This window comes from Kogia breviceps, chromosome 19 (genome assembly GCF_026419965.1).
Source record: "Kogia breviceps isolate mKogBre1 chromosome 19, mKogBre1 haplotype 1, whole genome shotgun sequence".
Classification (NCBI taxonomy): Eukaryota; Metazoa; Chordata; class Mammalia; order Artiodactyla; family Physeteridae; genus Kogia; species Kogia breviceps.
Genome location: NC_081328.1, coordinates 4,659,001 through 4,676,278, shown reverse-complemented (window position 1 = coordinate 4,676,278; position 17,278 = coordinate 4,659,001). Strand labels below are relative to the sequence as shown.

Genomic DNA, 17,278 nt, shown 5'->3' with positions numbered 1-17,278 from the left:
CCATTATCAAAGATAAAGCAGTTCTTTTTATTACCGTAACCCTTCAACAGAGGAAAGCAACATTTCTGTCCACCAGGGATGGCCTAGAAGTCATCCGTTTCCAAGTGTCGTGTACATTTTTCTAAAAGATCCTACGCTAGTCTTTGCTCACCTATAAGCCCAAGGCTCAGACTTTATAACTAAACAGAACAAAAATTCTTGTTTACTAAGTATCCAGTCATTCTTCAGAGACTCTGGAAGTCTGACCACTCTCCAATCGTGCATTTTTAAGACGAATAGACAATAACCACGGCCCTAAGGCAGATGATAGCGTCATTTGCTTTGGCGTAACTTTCTTGTGGACAAAATCTGTCATTCCATAATGAGAAATTATTTCCGAAGTGTGAATAATCCTCGGGGGGAAAGAAACACACAGAGGCATAAGTGATAAATACTTTTCTGAGGAAGGCTCTGGAAAGGGGGTGGGAAAAGAGAAGTAGGAAGCCAGCAGCTTTGAGGGGGGCAGTGACAGGGAGGAACGTAGGGTGCTCTGAGACAGTGCTAATGTAGCTTTGCCCACCTAAGAATCTGTTCCCGGAGAATCAGCCTGATACAGCACAAGTGTTTATGCAGCTGAATTGTTTTTCGCAACTCGTGTGTTCCTAGCATCAGGCTCTATCTAGAAACTTAAAGCCAATTTCTAAAGTGCCTGGGATCTGAGGGAAAAGAACGCTTGTTCCTCCAAAATTCCACTTTCATCTGTTTCCATCCTAAAGGCATCTGATCCCCCTTCAAGGGCAGTGGGTTCGGCCTTCGTTGGACAACACAATCCATCTCCTCCAGACTATGGTATCGTCAGCGTACTGAAATCTCTTTAGGCAAGAGCCACTTTTAAACTATAGCTACTGTCAACTGACCACCTCCTCCCTTAGGAAGTGGATTTGGCTTCGGTCTCTTCCAGGAGGACACTAGGAAGTCTGGTCATGAATTAAAATAGCTGTCCCGCGAGCACCGCTCAGGCTTGCGAACAGATAAGCGAGCGAAATTCGTTCTCACGTTCCCACCCCATGCTCTCCAGCCCCTGGTGTGGGTCCCAGCGGAAAGGTAACCAGGACTCTAGCGGTCGCACTTTCATCTTGGAATTTTAAATGTCTATGCAGAGGAGAGTCCAACTGACTCATTCGTCTAATCACTTCCAAGAAAGGGGGGGAAAAGCGCCGAGTCGCCGTGCCGAGATCCCCAAGGGGCCAGCGCCCAGAGACAGCCCCGTGGGCACAGCCTGGGGGTGAGTCAGGGCTTCCAGAAGCAGGTCCTTGTCATCACAGCGCCTGACGTGTCTCCAGGGACAACAGCCAGCGCCCCTACACTCCCGCGTCATGGGGGATTGGAGCAGGGGCCCAGGGTCACAGCCCGGAGCCAGAGCACTTTGCTTGTTCCTGAAGCAGCCAGACAAGGTGACCTCTGTCCCTCTCCAACGAGCCCGCCTTGAACCAGGCAGGAGAGGCGGGAGCGCGCAGCCTCTCCTGTGACACTGCTGCTCTGGGGAAGGTCTGTCTTTGCTTTCCCGGGATGAACCTCTCAGTGTTTCTGGCTCCGGGAGTTGGGCTGACCTTTGCAAAGCTGACCACGGGATAAACTGCCCCTTGGGTGGTCTTTGTTTTATTTTTGATCGTGGTGAGCTTGAGACAGGCAGACACTGCTACCAAAAGCAACCATAACAACAACAGCAGCTAGAAATGACCTGTGTGCGTCGGGGACCGCATGAATAGCATATAAAAAATGTAAAGCTCACTGCTTTCACATGCATTATTTAAATCCCCCAAAACCCCGAGAGGTGACTGTGACGGTGTTTCGCGTTTGACAGATGGGGGGAAACTGAGGCTCTAAGAAGTTGAGTATTTCATCGACAGTCACTCCACCACCAGAGGGGTAGAGCCGAGAAGCAAACCAACCTGTCTGGCCCACGGTGAACGCCACGCACCTCAGCTCCACGGGAAGCCACTGCCACGCTCTCGGGGGCCTCTTGCTGTCATCGTTCTCATCAGCAGGGGCTGAGCCTAGCGTGGGCTCGTCTGTCTGCTCTGTCACTCACCTTCTGGCCCCGCGGTCAGAAATCCAAGCCCTCTGTGGTGCTGGGGGACTGGCCGGGGCCTCCGTGGTCGGCTCTTTGCGCGTGGACAGCCTCTGCGTGGTCCTCAGCGTGTCTGTCGGCTTATTCTGACCCGGCACAGCATGCTTTTTAGAAACTAGATGGGAGCCATTTTGCGGGCCTTGATCTTCACCCTGTGTCTGTTCATTCAGGGGTGAACAGCTACCCTGTACGTGGTTGCTTGTATTCATGGCTTCTTCATGTATGGGGTTGCGTGTACTCACGGCTTCTTCGTGTACGCAGTTGCGTGTACTCACAGCTTCTTCGTGTATACAGTTGCGTGTACTCACGGCTTCTTCGTGTACACAGTTGCGTGTACTCACGGCTTCTTCGTGTACACAGTTGCGTGTACTCATGGCTTCTTCGTGTATGCAGTTGCGTGTACTCACGGCTTCTTCGTGTACACAGTTGCGTGTACTCACGGCTTCTTCGTGTACGCAGTTGCGTGTACTCACGGCTTCTTCGTGTACGCAGTTGCGTGTACTCACGGCTTCTTCGTGTATACAGTTGTGTGTACTCACGGCTTCGTGTAAACAGTTGCGTGTACTCACGGCTTCTTCGTGTATACAGTTGCGTGTACTCACGGCTTCTTCCTTGACTTAAGCAGAGGAGCCTCTTTAAATGACTGGTGTCACTTGTAAAGTAGACTCCTTCCTCAAAGCTGTGTGTCTCCAGGAACTGGATCCTAAAGTAATCCACTCCGGTGGCTGGGAGAGTTACTTCTTCATGCTTCCCACCCCAACTCTTCTCATCACCACCCTGTAACCTCCCTTCCGTGCCCCGCAGCTCCCGCCCGGCACCCTCCTCCTTTCTGTCAGCCTGTCTACCGTCATTTCAGGCTCAGCTCCATCCCACCTCGTCTGCGAGTGAGTTTGCCTGGGCAACGCACATCTCCATCCCCTTTGTCTGCTAGCCACCAACAGCACTCACCAGGCAGTCTAGTCCTTGACAGGTTCTCCGGTTGTGTCCCATGCAGATAGACGGGTAGCATCCTTCTCGTGGTTTCCATACCTTCCCCATACTGTATCTGATTATACTTCTGCTTCTCTCTACTCCTCTCTGAGTGGGAAGGCTGGAAGTGAACAAAATAGTTGAGGAATGTTCCACCCATTTCTGGGGAGAATGGGCCTCATTACCAACTCCTTTATTCCAAACGCTCGAACTTCTAGACTTTTCCACATCATTCCAGGCAGGTGCCACAGTGAAAAGGACACACTGATTTATGGCCACAACAACAGGCCTTCACAACCCTCCCAGTCCCTTTTCTGAGACAGTGGCAATGAGAGAGAAGTCATCGCCTGCCTTCTTTCTTCTCACAGTCAAGACGTCACGTTCAGTCCTTGAGATCTCAAAAACTCAAGTAAAAGATGTTGTGGAGGATGGAGCTGTCCTCAGTACGTGTGTGCCGAAAAAAAAATCGACGTTGGCCGATTTCTACGCTACGCCTCCCCACTGCCACCAACCCAGTGGGTCTGGTGATATCCCTAAACAACATATATCTGTTGACCTCCCGGGAGGGAAATTGATTTTGCCTCCCCCTCTGCTGGAGGCCCCGAGCATACAAAGGCTGGGCCTGTGTCTTAGCTCGGTCTCTAAAGAACTGGGGGGCCTGGATCTTGCAATGTCCTTGTCTGCAAAACAGAGATGAGAGAATGTGGTCCTCTCTCGACTTCCGGGACCCTTCTAAGGCCTAACACAAGTTGATTGTTTCTGTTACTGCTGCCACTGCTAAGTGAACTGCTGATGCAAACCACTGTTTTTATCATTTGAAATTATTGAAGGGGGATAGTTGGGGGATTAAGAGAGAAATTTTCTCTCTTTGTCCCATCCCCGCCCTTCTTGTAACATTTCCACGCGTGTTAGAATGCTTGGACAGTTTTGCAGTTTGGTTAATTCCCTCTCATTTGCAGACTTTTGGGACATGACCCTCGATGCTGCGGGTGGAGGTGGCAGGGGGCGGGGGCGTCTTCTTTGTCACATGAAGTGTCAGATCACACAGAGAAGATCCGTACTGTTCAGACTGAAGGAAGCAGGGAGGGAGTGTAAGATGCTACAGCTCTCCCACAGAGGGTCCTGTTGGGCAGGGCAGGCTCGCTGCCCCCAGGGGCTGGTACGGTCGCACGCGGGGCTCTCTGAGTTGGTCTTGCCTCGCGGTCTATGCCAAGTAAATCCCAGTGAAATGCTGTGGCTTCTGAGGTGGGGAGGACTTAACACCCACTCCCCCACCACCACCAAATCCCATGCGCCCACCTGGCCCTGAATAATACATGTCATCTTTTCAGCAGGGACAAAGCCTTTAATTCCACAGCTAGAAGTGGGACTTGAAATTTCAATGAAAACGTGGTTTTGCCAAAGTAAAGAAATTAACAGGTTGAGTTTACAATGGAAGCGTATTCACGGAGGCTCCTGGAAGGACCTTCCTGGGAGGATCGCAGGCACATGACCCCCTGGAGAAAGGGAAAATCATATATAAATTCCTTCACATTGTGTGAAAATGACAGATCGAGGCTTCTCTGCAGAGCCCCGGGGGATTTGCTGTAAGAAAAGAAGGGAAGGGTGTGAGCTAGCTCTGGACCTTACAATAGAGAGGGATGGAGGTGGGAGAGACCAGGTGGGAGAGAAGAGCGACCCCTGATTGCAAAGAAAAAGTTGACATTTGTCAAATACCCGACGAAAGCCCTTTCTGTTAGAAAATGAATCGGTTTCTGATGCAAATATAGGAAAATACTGGCATATATTTATTTCAGGTGATTCACATGTTTTATATTATTCTCTGTACTTTTCTATTATTTATTATTTATTTATTTTTTATTTATTTATTTTATTTTTATAGTTAAAGATAAGGGCCCCTTGGGAAATAGAAGTTGAAAAACAAAAGTTCCCATTCATACAATGAGATACTGTGTAGCTGTTACCAAAAAATTGAGGAAGATCTCTATGCGTTCACAGGTAAAGATCTCCAAGATACACTGTAGGGTGAAAAAAGCAAGTCTCAGAACAGTATCTTTCACTCAGTCCTGTCCGTTTGAAATGCTTTTTAAATATGTGCGTGTCTTGCCGTATGGATAGAATTAAGTCTAGAAGAGGGAATAAATCATTAACAGAAGTGGGATTATTATGTACCTTGTTATGTACATTTCATATGGTATGAAATTTTATAAGTAAACATTACTTCTGTAATCACAGAAAAGTAATAATGACCTTTATAAATAATCCTTGAAACCAAGGAGCAGCAACGCTGGTCCCCAAGCCTTTCCAGGTTAGCAGGCTGCCCAGCGGGCCAGTGACTGGAGTTCCCACCTGCCCTGTCCTTGTCCGGCCTCTCTCCTGATTTGACACTTGCGTGTCTGAGTGAGGGTCCATGACAGATGCCAGCAGTGGTGGTGATGACAAGCTCCAAACCACATTCATTCCATTACTTCCAGCTCCTTTGCTGCCTTGCCAATCTCCGCAGTGAGAGCTCCTCTCTCTTATCTGCCCCAAGCCTGAGTCAAAAGTTCTTGTCAGTGTAACTGCAGAATACCGGGCTGGAAACCTTGCTGATAATACATAAATTCCTTTCGAAGAGCTGTGCCTGCAAGAGGGTCACAAGAGCTGTGTGGCCTCAGCACATTTTGTGCTGTGCATTTGCATAATAAGCCAGAGGAGATTTGGCAATTAAAAAACATAAGGGAGGGGCTTCCCTGGCGGCGCAGTGGTTGGGAATCCGCGTGCCGATACAGGGGACACGGGTTCGAGCCCCGGTCCGGGAAGATCCCGCATGCCGCGGAGCGGCTAAACCCGTGCGCCACAACTACTGAGCCTGTGCTCTAGAGCCCGCGAGCCACAACTACTGACGCGCACGTGCCTAGAGCCCGTGCTCCGCAACAAGAGAAGCCACCGCAATGAGAAGCCCGCGCACCGCAACGAAGAGTAGCCCCCGCTCGCCGCAACTAGAGAAAGCCCGCGCGCAGCAACGAAGACCCAACGCAGCCAAAAGTAAATAAATAAAATCACAGTACTATAAATGATCAAATTGATTTTAAAAAAAAAAACACATAGGGGACATATAAGGATGTCACGATAGTCCCACCTGGTCTGGTAACCCCACTCCCCAAGCCAGTGTCTGGGTTTCCCTCCCAAGACCACGCGGGCTGCCGGAGAAGAATCTGAGCACGTGTGAGTCGCTGGGGGTTTCCAAAATAGAGACAAAGATAAGAGGAATAACGACAAAAATCCAGATAATACAAATAAATAAATAAAGACCACGCTCCAGTTTCTGAGACACGTTTATGGCTTTTATAAACAGATACGCGTTCGCTGAGTGAGGCTTTGGGACATTCTGGTGACATTAGCTGTTCTGACACTTAGGAATTTAAACTTAGGAGCTCCCCGGCTTCTCCCGAATAGCAAAGTTTGTGAGACGTTTTGTGCCGGTTGCCCCACTTTACGTCTGAACACGATGCAAGTGGCCCCGCTGTCATTTCAATTTCACCTCGCGTCGTAAAGCCCCAGGGAGACAGGGGCCTTCTCCTGCACCCGCTGGGCCCTATTCTTTCCTTCCTCTTCCCTGATTTAGCTTCAGAAAGATAGGGGCTCACATACAAAATGTGCAGGAATGGCTCCATCTGAAAAGGAAGTTTAATAAATGATGGTAGACCTTTAATATGTCACTCATTTGTCCCTGTCAAACGTGTCACTTTCATAAACACAAGTTCCCCCGTCTGGAGTAAACAGAGGGGAAAGCAAGTCATTTTAAATATATCTCCACTCCTACCTTGACCTGGAAACATCTAAGGAGGTAGGTAAGTGCTCCTTATAGGGATGGCGCACCGAAGCATTGCCTCTGACCCGGTTCTTCTTGGCTTTCACTCCCTCAGGTAACCAGGTGAGCTTCTCCAAATCAGCGGATGCGTTTGCCTTTGAGGAGGACAGCAGCGACGGACTTTCTCCGGATCAGACTCGGGGTGAAGACGCCCAGGGCTCAGCAGGATCCCCCCCTGGCGTGAAAGCTACAGAGCCCCCTTCGGCAGGCCCTCGGGGGAAAACCCAGGTAAACATACCGCATCTCAGCCTGTCACCTCTCCGGTCTTGAAATAGCAGTGCTGAGGTTGTTTTGCTTAGAGACCCCAGAGATGTCTCTTCATGGCACGTCATGTTGATGCTTCTTACCCTATTCGGTCCAGGGGTCTGTGTGTAAGGGCAAAAGCTTCCAGATAACACCGAGAGACAATCCCCAGAAATATGCCCTTTTGACTTACGTTTTCAGTATCTGCTCTGTCCAGGAGATCTCTTTTATCTCCAGTTTTAGAGACAAGGTAGAAATGAGGCTCCCCAAGATAAGATGACCAACCAACAGTCTCCGGGAGAGAAAGGGCCTCAGCAGGACCGGTTTCAAAGCCTACGGTCTTTCCAGGCACTGAGTTACCACTGTAGGGCCTGGGGAGCGGGGAGCAGGAGGCGCCGATTGGCTACAAAGCCGGAGCCCCGAGCCGGTTCTCCGCTTAGCGGGCGTCTGCCTGCCGGACCCCTGGAGCCAGGACCACTTCCAGCCCCAGCCCAAACATAGCATTCCCCTTTTTCTGGACAGATCCACAGATTGTCGAGATGTGAGAAGTGGATATTGCACATCCCGTTGAAAGCACATTTATAAAGAGCAGTACCAACATCTTCTGCCATTATTAAGCGCCCACTGTGTACCAGGGCCAGTGCTAGGCACCTGGCAAGCGTTTTCTGTTAGATGTTACAGGGAAGGAAGTGAGGCTGCGTAGCTGTGTGGTCCCAGGAGCATGCAGGGGCCCCCCCACCAGCACCCGGAGCTCCCCCTCCACAAGCCACACCCAGGCTTGCTGGGACCTTTCCTTGGCCTGGCAGGGTGGCATCCCCAGAGCCCCCAGAGGAGATGCGTGTGAGGGCCACACCGGAGGGGGAGGGGTTGCACTCGTGAGACAACGAGATGTGAATCTTCCACCACATCCTGGCTCTGGAGAGAACCCGCCGGCCTCAGCCCCTCCCCTCCAGGAAGCGTTTACTCCTCGTAGCCTCACAGGAATTATTCCATGACTTGAAATCAGATATTTTATATATATGATGTGTATTTTATTAACAGATATTATTTTACATATTTTAATTATATAGAGATATCTCATTTTTATTTTATATAGATATTTTATATCTGTGTGTACTGCTAATTTTTTTAATTGAGGTATAATTGACATGTACCATTATATTAGTTTCAGGTGTACAACATAATTGTTCGATATTGTATATATATCGTGAAATACACAATGTATACAATATATACAATATCAGGTGTACAAAATAACTGCTTGATATTGTATCTATCCTACATATTGTGAAATACACGTGTATTTCACAGTATGTACGATAGATACAATATATCATTGTATGTATTGTGAAATGATCACCAGGATAAGTCTAGTTCACATCCGTCTCCACACATGGTTACACATTTTCTTTCTTGTGATGAGAGTCTTTAAGATCTACTCTCTCAGCAACTTTCAGAGAGACAATACAGTAGTGTTAACTATGGTCACCATGCTGTATATTACACCCCCAGGACTTATTGTATAGCTGGATGTTTGTACTTTTTAAACCGTATTGGATAGTGTATTTGAAAACATTTTTACACTGTAAAGCGTGCAGGGATCAGGGACAGTTTCAGGAATTATTTACCACGACCCTGTTTCCTGAAACTGTGCTGTTACCAGTCATTGTCAGGCCCTTTTTCACTCCATCAGAACAAAGCCAAGGCTGCCCAGGAGGAAATGTGGAACAGGAGGGAGACGGGAGACAGAAAAAGCAGAGCCAAAAGAGCCGTACGTTTACTGGGCAAGAGTTTATAATCAAAGCATTTTTCCTTGCCCTGCATCCCCCAGCTGGTCTTTGCAGCCCAACTCCTTTGATAACATCAAACAGTACATCAGACCATTCGTATCTTATTACTCTGACAGTAAATTCCTCAGCTTCTGATTTAAAGATGCTTTGGGGAGAAGACACATTCTTTTCTTTTTAACCCTTGGAGCAGGGCAAAAAGGGAACAAACACTGAGCAATGCCAGGCAAAATGCAAAAATCATCTTATGTCAGTTCATCCGGCAACCTCATGTGACAGATGAGGGCACAGGCGCCGAGAGAAAAGGATGCTACAGACCTTTGATAGGTGCTGGGGATCAGGGAAGGGCTGAGCAGCTCGGGGAGATCGTGGAGCAGCCCCTGCCCCTTCTTCAAAGTCATGGCATAGGATTGTAGGGGAAAGAGAGAGGGCACAGAGTCCTCTGCGTATGGGAACGTGCCTCTCATAAAGGTTTTCCTGATACTACACACATACACACACACACACACACACACACACACACTTACGTATACACACATGTACATACATATACACAGACACAGACACACGTATACACACAGACACGTGCAAAGGGATACATATCCATATATATATGCACACATACATTACACAGGCATACACAGAGACACACATGCACACAAATACACAGAGACCCAGATGTGTACACACACATACACATACCTACACACTTTCCCTCCATCAGCTAACCCCCATTTCATCTAACGTTTTTGTTGTCCTACTTTCCCCCAAAGTTCCTATACCCACTCCTCCTGCATCCTCTCTTTTTCAATCCCACTGTCAATTCCAACAGGTAGACCTGTAGCCGCAGGTAGCTGGAACCCCCACCCAGGGTGACCAGATGTCCCAGTTTGCCTAGACCAGGTCAGTCCTATACCTGCCTGCTGGAATCGTTATTAGTCATGCCTGCTTTCTCTCTTAAAAGTGTCCTCAACCGGATGACAAATGATGTACACGACTCCTCCCGCTGGAGGACAGAATCTGATGTTCCTGAGATAAGAAGCTAGGATTAACACAGCAGACCTCGGGGGTGGAATGGGAGGCTCTACCGCAACATGCCCACGTCACACGGTTTTTACTCCTGCATCCTACTAATGCTAAACTTTGGATTTTTAGGATCTTATTTCTGGCTCAGAAAATGAAAGGAATGACTCGGCCCGCCAGCCCGGCAACCAGTCAGACGCGGGGAAGCAGGGGCTCGGCCCCCTGGGCACCCCCGTGCCCGTCCACGCTGCTGTCAAGGTACGGTGGGCCGGCCTCCACGCCCGTCTGGGCACTCAGCTCACAGGGCCAGCTCCGGGGCAGGGAGCGCTGAGTTAGGTCTGTCAGCAGGGGGAGAGTCACACGGCCCCATGGACGTGTTCAGTCCCCTGGGAGCATCTGCAAGACAGGAGTTGAGACATGGGCCGTCAGTGTATATGGACCAAGATTCTCTTGCCCAGCAGGGGTCTTCCCTGCAGACCAAGACCCCCGCTGGGCAGTGTTTGCCCTCCTCTGGGATCACAGCTCAGCCAGCCTATTCCTGACTCAAAAGGCTTCGTCAGCTCAGCCTAGAGATAGACACAAGTGACGGCGGCGCACACGGGATTTGTATGTGGCGTAAAACAGGTGTAGGGCAGCTGGGTTTGATGCAAGGGAAGCAAACCTGAAGGCCTTGCCTACAGCAGACCCTGTATCACTCAAGCCAGTCTCCCTGTGGAAATAAAGACAAAGCGGAGGGTTACGCTCACAAGAGACACATCATAACTACAAGCTGGATCACATAGTTTTGGTTTAAGTTCCTCAGGATTATATCTAATAGTTCAGAGTACTTTCTCCTCAATTAACTGCCTGGTAGTCGTTTGACTTTCTTCATAATGTTTTAATCCCAGATAACTTCTGATTGATTTGGAGGCATGTTTTCTCAGCTCTAAAGCCACCGCTTAATGCTGAGATGATTCTCAAGAAACACTTTGTGAAGAGGTGGTAAACGGAATTAGAATCAGTGCTAAAGTAACGGTGCCCACCCACTGCCCCGTCCACTGCGTGTGCACAGAAGTGGTTTTCATCTTCTAAATGGGTGGCGGGTGTTTCTGGTTCCCAGTAAAGCCCCCCAAACTGCAGTGGCTTAAACCCAGACTACAGTCCACTCCGCTCAACAGCGCTGAAAGTAAGTGGCTATCGATGCATTTTGTTCACCGTAGGTGGAGGCTGGAGGGGATGATTCAGTGATTTCTAACGTTGTGTGCCAAGAGAAACTGCATCAGTATTTCTACCAAAGTATTTAAATTCTGCCTAATGCGAATGAGCAAAGCCTTCCGCCTCTTGGTACTAAGGGAGTATAATAGTTGCCCTGTGGAAGGACCGTCAGTGTCAATGGTGGGCAGGGGTGATAACCGCCTGGTCCAGCAGGACTGGCTGTTGACGTGAAAGCCAACAGCTCTTCTGACTGGTCAATGCCTGTGGGTTCTCAGCTGATGGATACTCATCGTCTCTAAGCTAGGAGGCTACTAGAGGGCTTCTCAAAGGAGGAAGCAACCCAGCCAGGGAAAAACACCTTTGCCCTATCGACTGCGTAAGCGTCACATAAGGCCATCGAGAGGATGCACAAGAATACTCTTTGAAAACTGTAAAATCCTCTGTGAGAGAGCGGTGCTCACGTCGCAGGCTCCAAGGAGTGCATGTCAGGTTGGATAAAACACGATTGCTGCCCCCAAGGAGCCTACAATCGAGTCTGCTATCACAGCCACCACGAGTCCATATGGGGTTTTGAGCAAGTAAGAGAAATGTGCCCCAAAGGACTTGAACAGACGTCTCTCCAAAGATAAACAAATTGTCCAACAAGCACACGAGAAGGGGGTTCCATGTCATTCGTTGTCAGGGAAATGCAACCGCAAACCACGACAGAACACCACTCCACACTAACTAGAATGACTAAAATTTCAAAAATGGAAAATAATAAGTGTTGACGAGGATGTGGAGGAATCGGCACCCTCGCGCATTGCTGATGGAGATGTAAAATGGGGCGTCTGTGTGGAGTGCAGTCTGGTGGTTCCTCAATAAATTAAACACGGAATGACCATGTCACCCAGCAATTCCACTCCTAGATACGTACCCACAAGAATTGAAAACAGCTGTTCCAACAAAAATGTATGCGGGAATATTCATTGCAGCTCTATTCCCAGTAGTCAAGAGTTGGAACTAACTTAAATGTGCATCAGGTGAAGAACGGAGAAACAGGGCATATCCATGCAACGGAAGATTATTCAGCCAGAAAAGGGAATGAAGCACTGATTCTTGGTACAACGTGAATGAACCTTGAAAACATGCTGCGTGAAGGAAGCCAGACACAAAGCACCACACGGTGTCTGATTCCATTTTTATGCAGTGTCCAGAATGGGCACCTGCATGGAGACAGTGAGCACATTCGTGGTTTCCAAGGGAAGGGGAGGAGGGGGGGTGGCTGCTGAATGGGGATGGAGTTACCTTTCGAGGCGACGAACAGGTTCTGTAACTGGGTAGCAGTGATGGTTGCACCGCATTGCAGATGTGCCCAATGCCCCTGAATTGAAAGTGGTGACTAGGGAGATTTTTATGTTCCTTGTATTTTACCGCAATACAGAAGGAGAGTCCCCTTCCCCAGGTGGCCACAGCCCCCCCCCCCCACCATCAGGGCCAGTAGCCTCGGAAGCAGACCTGGGGCTGGATGTCCGTCTCCCTCCCCCCTCAGCAGGGTCTGCTGCAGTGTGACCCTTACGGGGCAGCCTCAAGTGTCACGTGAGACATGCAGATGAGAGACCTCACCGTGGGTTAGGAAAGGCTTCCCAGGTGAGCCAGGGTTTGAGCCAGCCTCGAAGGATGAGCCGACGCCAGGCAGCAGGCAGAGGAGGCAGTCACAGATGGCAGAAAATGACAAGGAAGAGAGTCAGGAGGGGGGCTAAGCCATTGGAGAGGAGCATGTTTAGGCAGCTCTGTGATGGTCTCCTCTGCAGGCTGGAGTTGGGACTTCAGTCTGCTGAGCACGATGGACAAACCGAGTGCAGGTGGCTGGGGGGGCGTGCTGCGCGCCCGGCGCGGTGTGTGTGCAGATTCGAGGCAGAAGGCCTTTAGGAAGTCGTGCCGTCTCTAGCCGCAGGCCCCACCACTCCCTCTTGCCTTACGCTAACTTGCTTTATACCTTCATGCCCAAGTCTTAAACCACTGGATTTGGGATCCAGGTCTGCTTTAGAAAGATGTCTGTGCTCCCCTTCCGTTGGCCATGCAGTTCCAGAAAGAAAACAAAAGGAACCCCACAGCCAGCCTTAGTATCCTCTGGTGTCAAAACTATGTACAGCTCCAGGGATTCGGAGTTCCATGGGTTCAGCGGCCTTTGCCTCTCACTATCCAGAGAAAATGGTCCGGTTTTCGTACCTTCTAGAATGTTCAGCGTCCCTGTGTTAAGACGACAGATGGAGAAAATGCCTTATAGCCCCTGGCTTAATCGCTAGACCCAGGGCTGCAGCTCCCCGAGACAAGCAAGTTCTGGGAGGAGTGGGAGCCGAGGCAGCTCCCCGAGACAAGCAAGTTCTGGGAGGAGTGGGAGCCGAGGCTGCGCCGGAGCGAAGCAGGGCAGAGCTGACTGCACGAGCCCTGCAGACACTCTCGCAGGTGCAGAAGACTGATTCATTACCCGGAGCGCTAACCAATGAATGAGCGGGGAGGAGAGCCCCCCAGCCCACGGGAATACTTGAGTTCACTGTTCATTGGTCTCCAAGAAGAAGCCTCCCTGAGAGAACACAGAAAAGGCTTCCGTGGAGGGATGCGCTGAGTCAGAGAAAACTCTTGTGGTTAAAACGGGGAAGCTGCCCAGTCACGACACGCCCGCCAGCTATTCAGGAGCCCCCTCTTCTGGACACGGCTGGTACCACACCTTCCCTCCCACTTGTCCCCAGATCCTCAAGACTCCTCCATCATCATATCCATGTTCCTTTCAATCTTCTGTAATAAAGTCAGGGTTTGGAAATGTGCGTGGTTTTTTTTAACCGATTCCAGTGTGGATCTGTTGCTTTCCAATCTGTGGAGGCCTTTGGATTTGGGGAGTGGGTTATAAATATAATCACACTGTCCTTGGAAATCTTGTTATTATTTCAACAATATGTTTCACCATCCTTCCATTGATTACTGAGATCGAAAGTAGAGAATGTTTTTCCCAACTTGCAAGTGAGGTAGCTGAGATGTCATGAAGTTGGGTGATTGTACCATGTTCAGAGCTGTGTCTTCACTTCCGAGCCTGTGTCCTTAACTTTTTTCTTTTTTTTTTTTTGCGGTACGCAGGCCTCTCACTGTTGTGGCCTCTCCCTTTGCAGAGCACAGGCTCCGGACGCGCAGGCTCAGCGGCCATGGCTCACGGGCCCAGCCGCTCCGCGGCACGTGGGATCTTCCCAGACCGGGGCACGAACCTGCGTCCCCTGCATCGGCAGGTGGATTCTCAACCACTGCGCCACCAGGGAAGCCCCTTAACTTTTTTCAAGGGTCCAAATCATGCTCCATGATGGGTAACTTCTGGGAAGGTCCCAGTGGGTGACTGACTAATCCTTCCCATAGTCAGTAAAGAATCTTTAGTTCAGAGGATGTCACTTCCTGATCTTACATCAGTGTTTGATGGGAAGGGGAATTGATCTTAGGTTTGAGGTAACAAAAATGCACATTCTGGATTTTCAGAGGCAAGCTGAACTTCATCTGAGTTTATGTCATTAATAAGTCAGTGTACTCGGGCTTCCCTGGTGGCGCAGTGGTTGAGAATCCGCCTGCGGATGCAGGGGACACGGGTTCGTGCCCCGGTCCGGGAAGATCCCACGTGCCGCGGGGCGGCTGGGCCCGTGAGCCGTGGCCGCTGCGCCTGCGCGTCCGGAGCCTGTGCTCCGCAACGGGAGAGGCCACAGCAGTGAGAGGCCCGCGTACCGCAAAAAAAAAAAAAGAAAAAAAAAAAAAAAAAAAAGTCAGCGTACTAAGGGCTTCACTAAAGGTGATTACATGTATACAGAGGAAAGAGCTTTCTTATGAATCCATCCCAAGAGCAGAATATCTCCTTCGTTAGGCCGTCAGGTGGTTTCAGGTTAAGAAGGTGTCCTCATGAAACACAAGTTTACCTGTCCCTCTCCTCCGGGAAGGAAATTCTCCTGGAGCCACTTCTAAGACTCAAGAGTCCCCGCCTCAGGGGAATGTCCTTCCTTTGCGATGCATTTGCAGTGGATTTGTCCGTTAGGTACCTTAACGTCCAGGATCTCTTTGTGCATCCTGCCTTTGCTGTGTTGTGTGTCGGGGGTTCAGGAACATCCATCCCGTGAAACCTCCTAGAGATATATTCATGATGCCAAGCCATTCCCATCCATCACCTAAAGCACATGCCGTTTCTCCATCCGCTTTGCAGTCCAAGTCCTTGAGCGACAGTAAGAACCGCCACAAAAAGCCCAAGGACCCCAAGCCAAAGGTGAAGAAGCTCAAATATCACCAGTACATCCCCCCGGACCAGAAGGCAGAGAAGTCCCCTCCGCCCATGGATTCCGCCTACGCCCGGCTGCTCCAGCAGCAACAGCTGTTCTTGCAGCTGCAAATCCTCAGTCAGCAGCAACAGCACTGCTTCAACTACCCCGGGCTCCACCAAGCTCAGCTCAAGTAAGTCAGGCAAGCCCAGGCTGGCGCCTGGGGACAGATGCTGGTGGTGGCTCCTCTGGCTGAGGCCCCCGGGCCAGCCCCTGGGGACCCAGCGAGCACTGCACCGCATCCTGGTCCGGTGGGTGTGTTTAGAAATTGACTGTTTGGAAACCACGCCCACTCTTTCAGGGACAGAAGGCCGGGAGGAAGCAGGTACATCAATGCCCCTGATAAGAGGCCTCTTTGGGGAAAGTATTAGCGCTAGATTAATGGCAGAACGGAGGGGAGGAACCAGCCAAGGGCGTAACATTGGAATTAGGAGCTAGTCCAGTACTGATTACGTTTCAGGAATTGGCTCAGGGCTGAGTGACTGGGTGACAGCCTCAAAGATTGACTCCTGAGCCCAGTGTGTGATCTCACCGTTAGGTCACCTTGTAAAGGGTCTTCCTCCTCAACCCTAAAGTTGGGATGTAGGTTCCCCCGCCTGTCTCTGTGCAGCCTCGGGTCATCTGGTGATTATGCACGTGCTGTACACGATCAAGCTTCGTGCACATACGCTCCTTCCTCCCCAGGACAGGGCATCTGCTAAATCACAGATGGACGGGCCTCTCCCGCGGCCACAGTCTCCCCAAAACTAGCTTGAGGGGTGCTCGCCACTTGCCATCTGGCCCACTCAGTGGTTCTCCCTCACCCTGCCACTTCTACTGATTGATTATTACATTTATTACATTGTACTGATTATTACTGCTCGTGTATTCATTATTACATGCCTGATCCTTCTGGGCAATTAGCTTGTGATCCAGTCTAAATGCAAGCCACCCCCTAAGGGTTCTGGTCACCCAGTTTTCCCCCACACCAAGCAATTCTCTGACCCCAGCTGGGTGTTCTACAATTCAACTCGATTCCGATGCTCTCTCCCTGGAGATCGTGTCAGATCCCGCAGGTTGAGGGCTCAGTCCCACAAGACTGCCCCCTCCCGCTTCGGACACCAGTCACGAGTCCAAGCTGTCACCTGTGCTTCTGACAGACCGGCTACAGCTGGGAGGTTCCAACAACCCCCTCCTTGGGTTCGATTAGTTTGCTAGAGTAGCTCACGGAGCTCAGAGAAACATTTTACTTACCAGGTAACCGGTTTATTGTAAAAGCACGTAACTCCCCACGGGCACAGCCAGATAGGCGAGATGCTTGGGGCAGGGTACATGGGAGGCAGGCACAGCATCTATGGCCCCTTCGGGTGCACCAGTCTCCCCCAATCTCCACGTGCTACCCAACCCGGAAGCTCTCCAAACCCCGTCCTTTTGGGTTTTTATAGAGACGTCATTACGTAGGCACGGTTGATTAGATCATTGGCCATTGCCAATCAGTTCAACATCCAGCCCTCTCCTCCCCAGAGGTCGAGTGTGGGACTAAAAGTTCCAACCCTCTCATCACATGATGGGTTCTCCAGCCGCCCCCCCCATCCTTAGGTGGCTTCCAAGAGTCACCTCATTAGGATAACAAAAGACAGGTCTGTGCTCTCATGACTTAGGAAATCCCAAGGGTTTTAGGAGCTATGCCAGAAACCAGGATGAAGACCAAATATATATTTCCTATTCTAAAGCACAGTATCACACCCCCAGATGTATATTTGACTGTATTTCATTGTATTTTAAGTGCCTCTGTTTT

General features: G+C 50.1%; 1 protein-coding gene across 9 annotated transcripts in view; it reads left to right on the top strand.

Moving 5' to 3' along the window:
• The window catches only part of MYOCD (myocardin), a 93,927-nt gene that overhangs the window by 56,273 nt on the left and 20,376 nt on the right, over positions 1-17,278 (top strand). For all 9 annotated transcript variants that reach the window (XM_067021506.1, XM_059048514.2, XM_059048513.2 and 6 more), the window contains 3 exons: positions 6,988-7,160; positions 10,118-10,243; positions 15,390-15,634. In XM_067021506.1, coding sequence (XP_066877607.1) covers positions 6,988-7,160; positions 10,118-10,243; positions 15,390-15,634 — 544 coding nt within the window. The remainder of the gene's footprint in view (positions 1-6,987; positions 7,161-10,117; positions 10,244-15,389; positions 15,635-17,278) is intronic.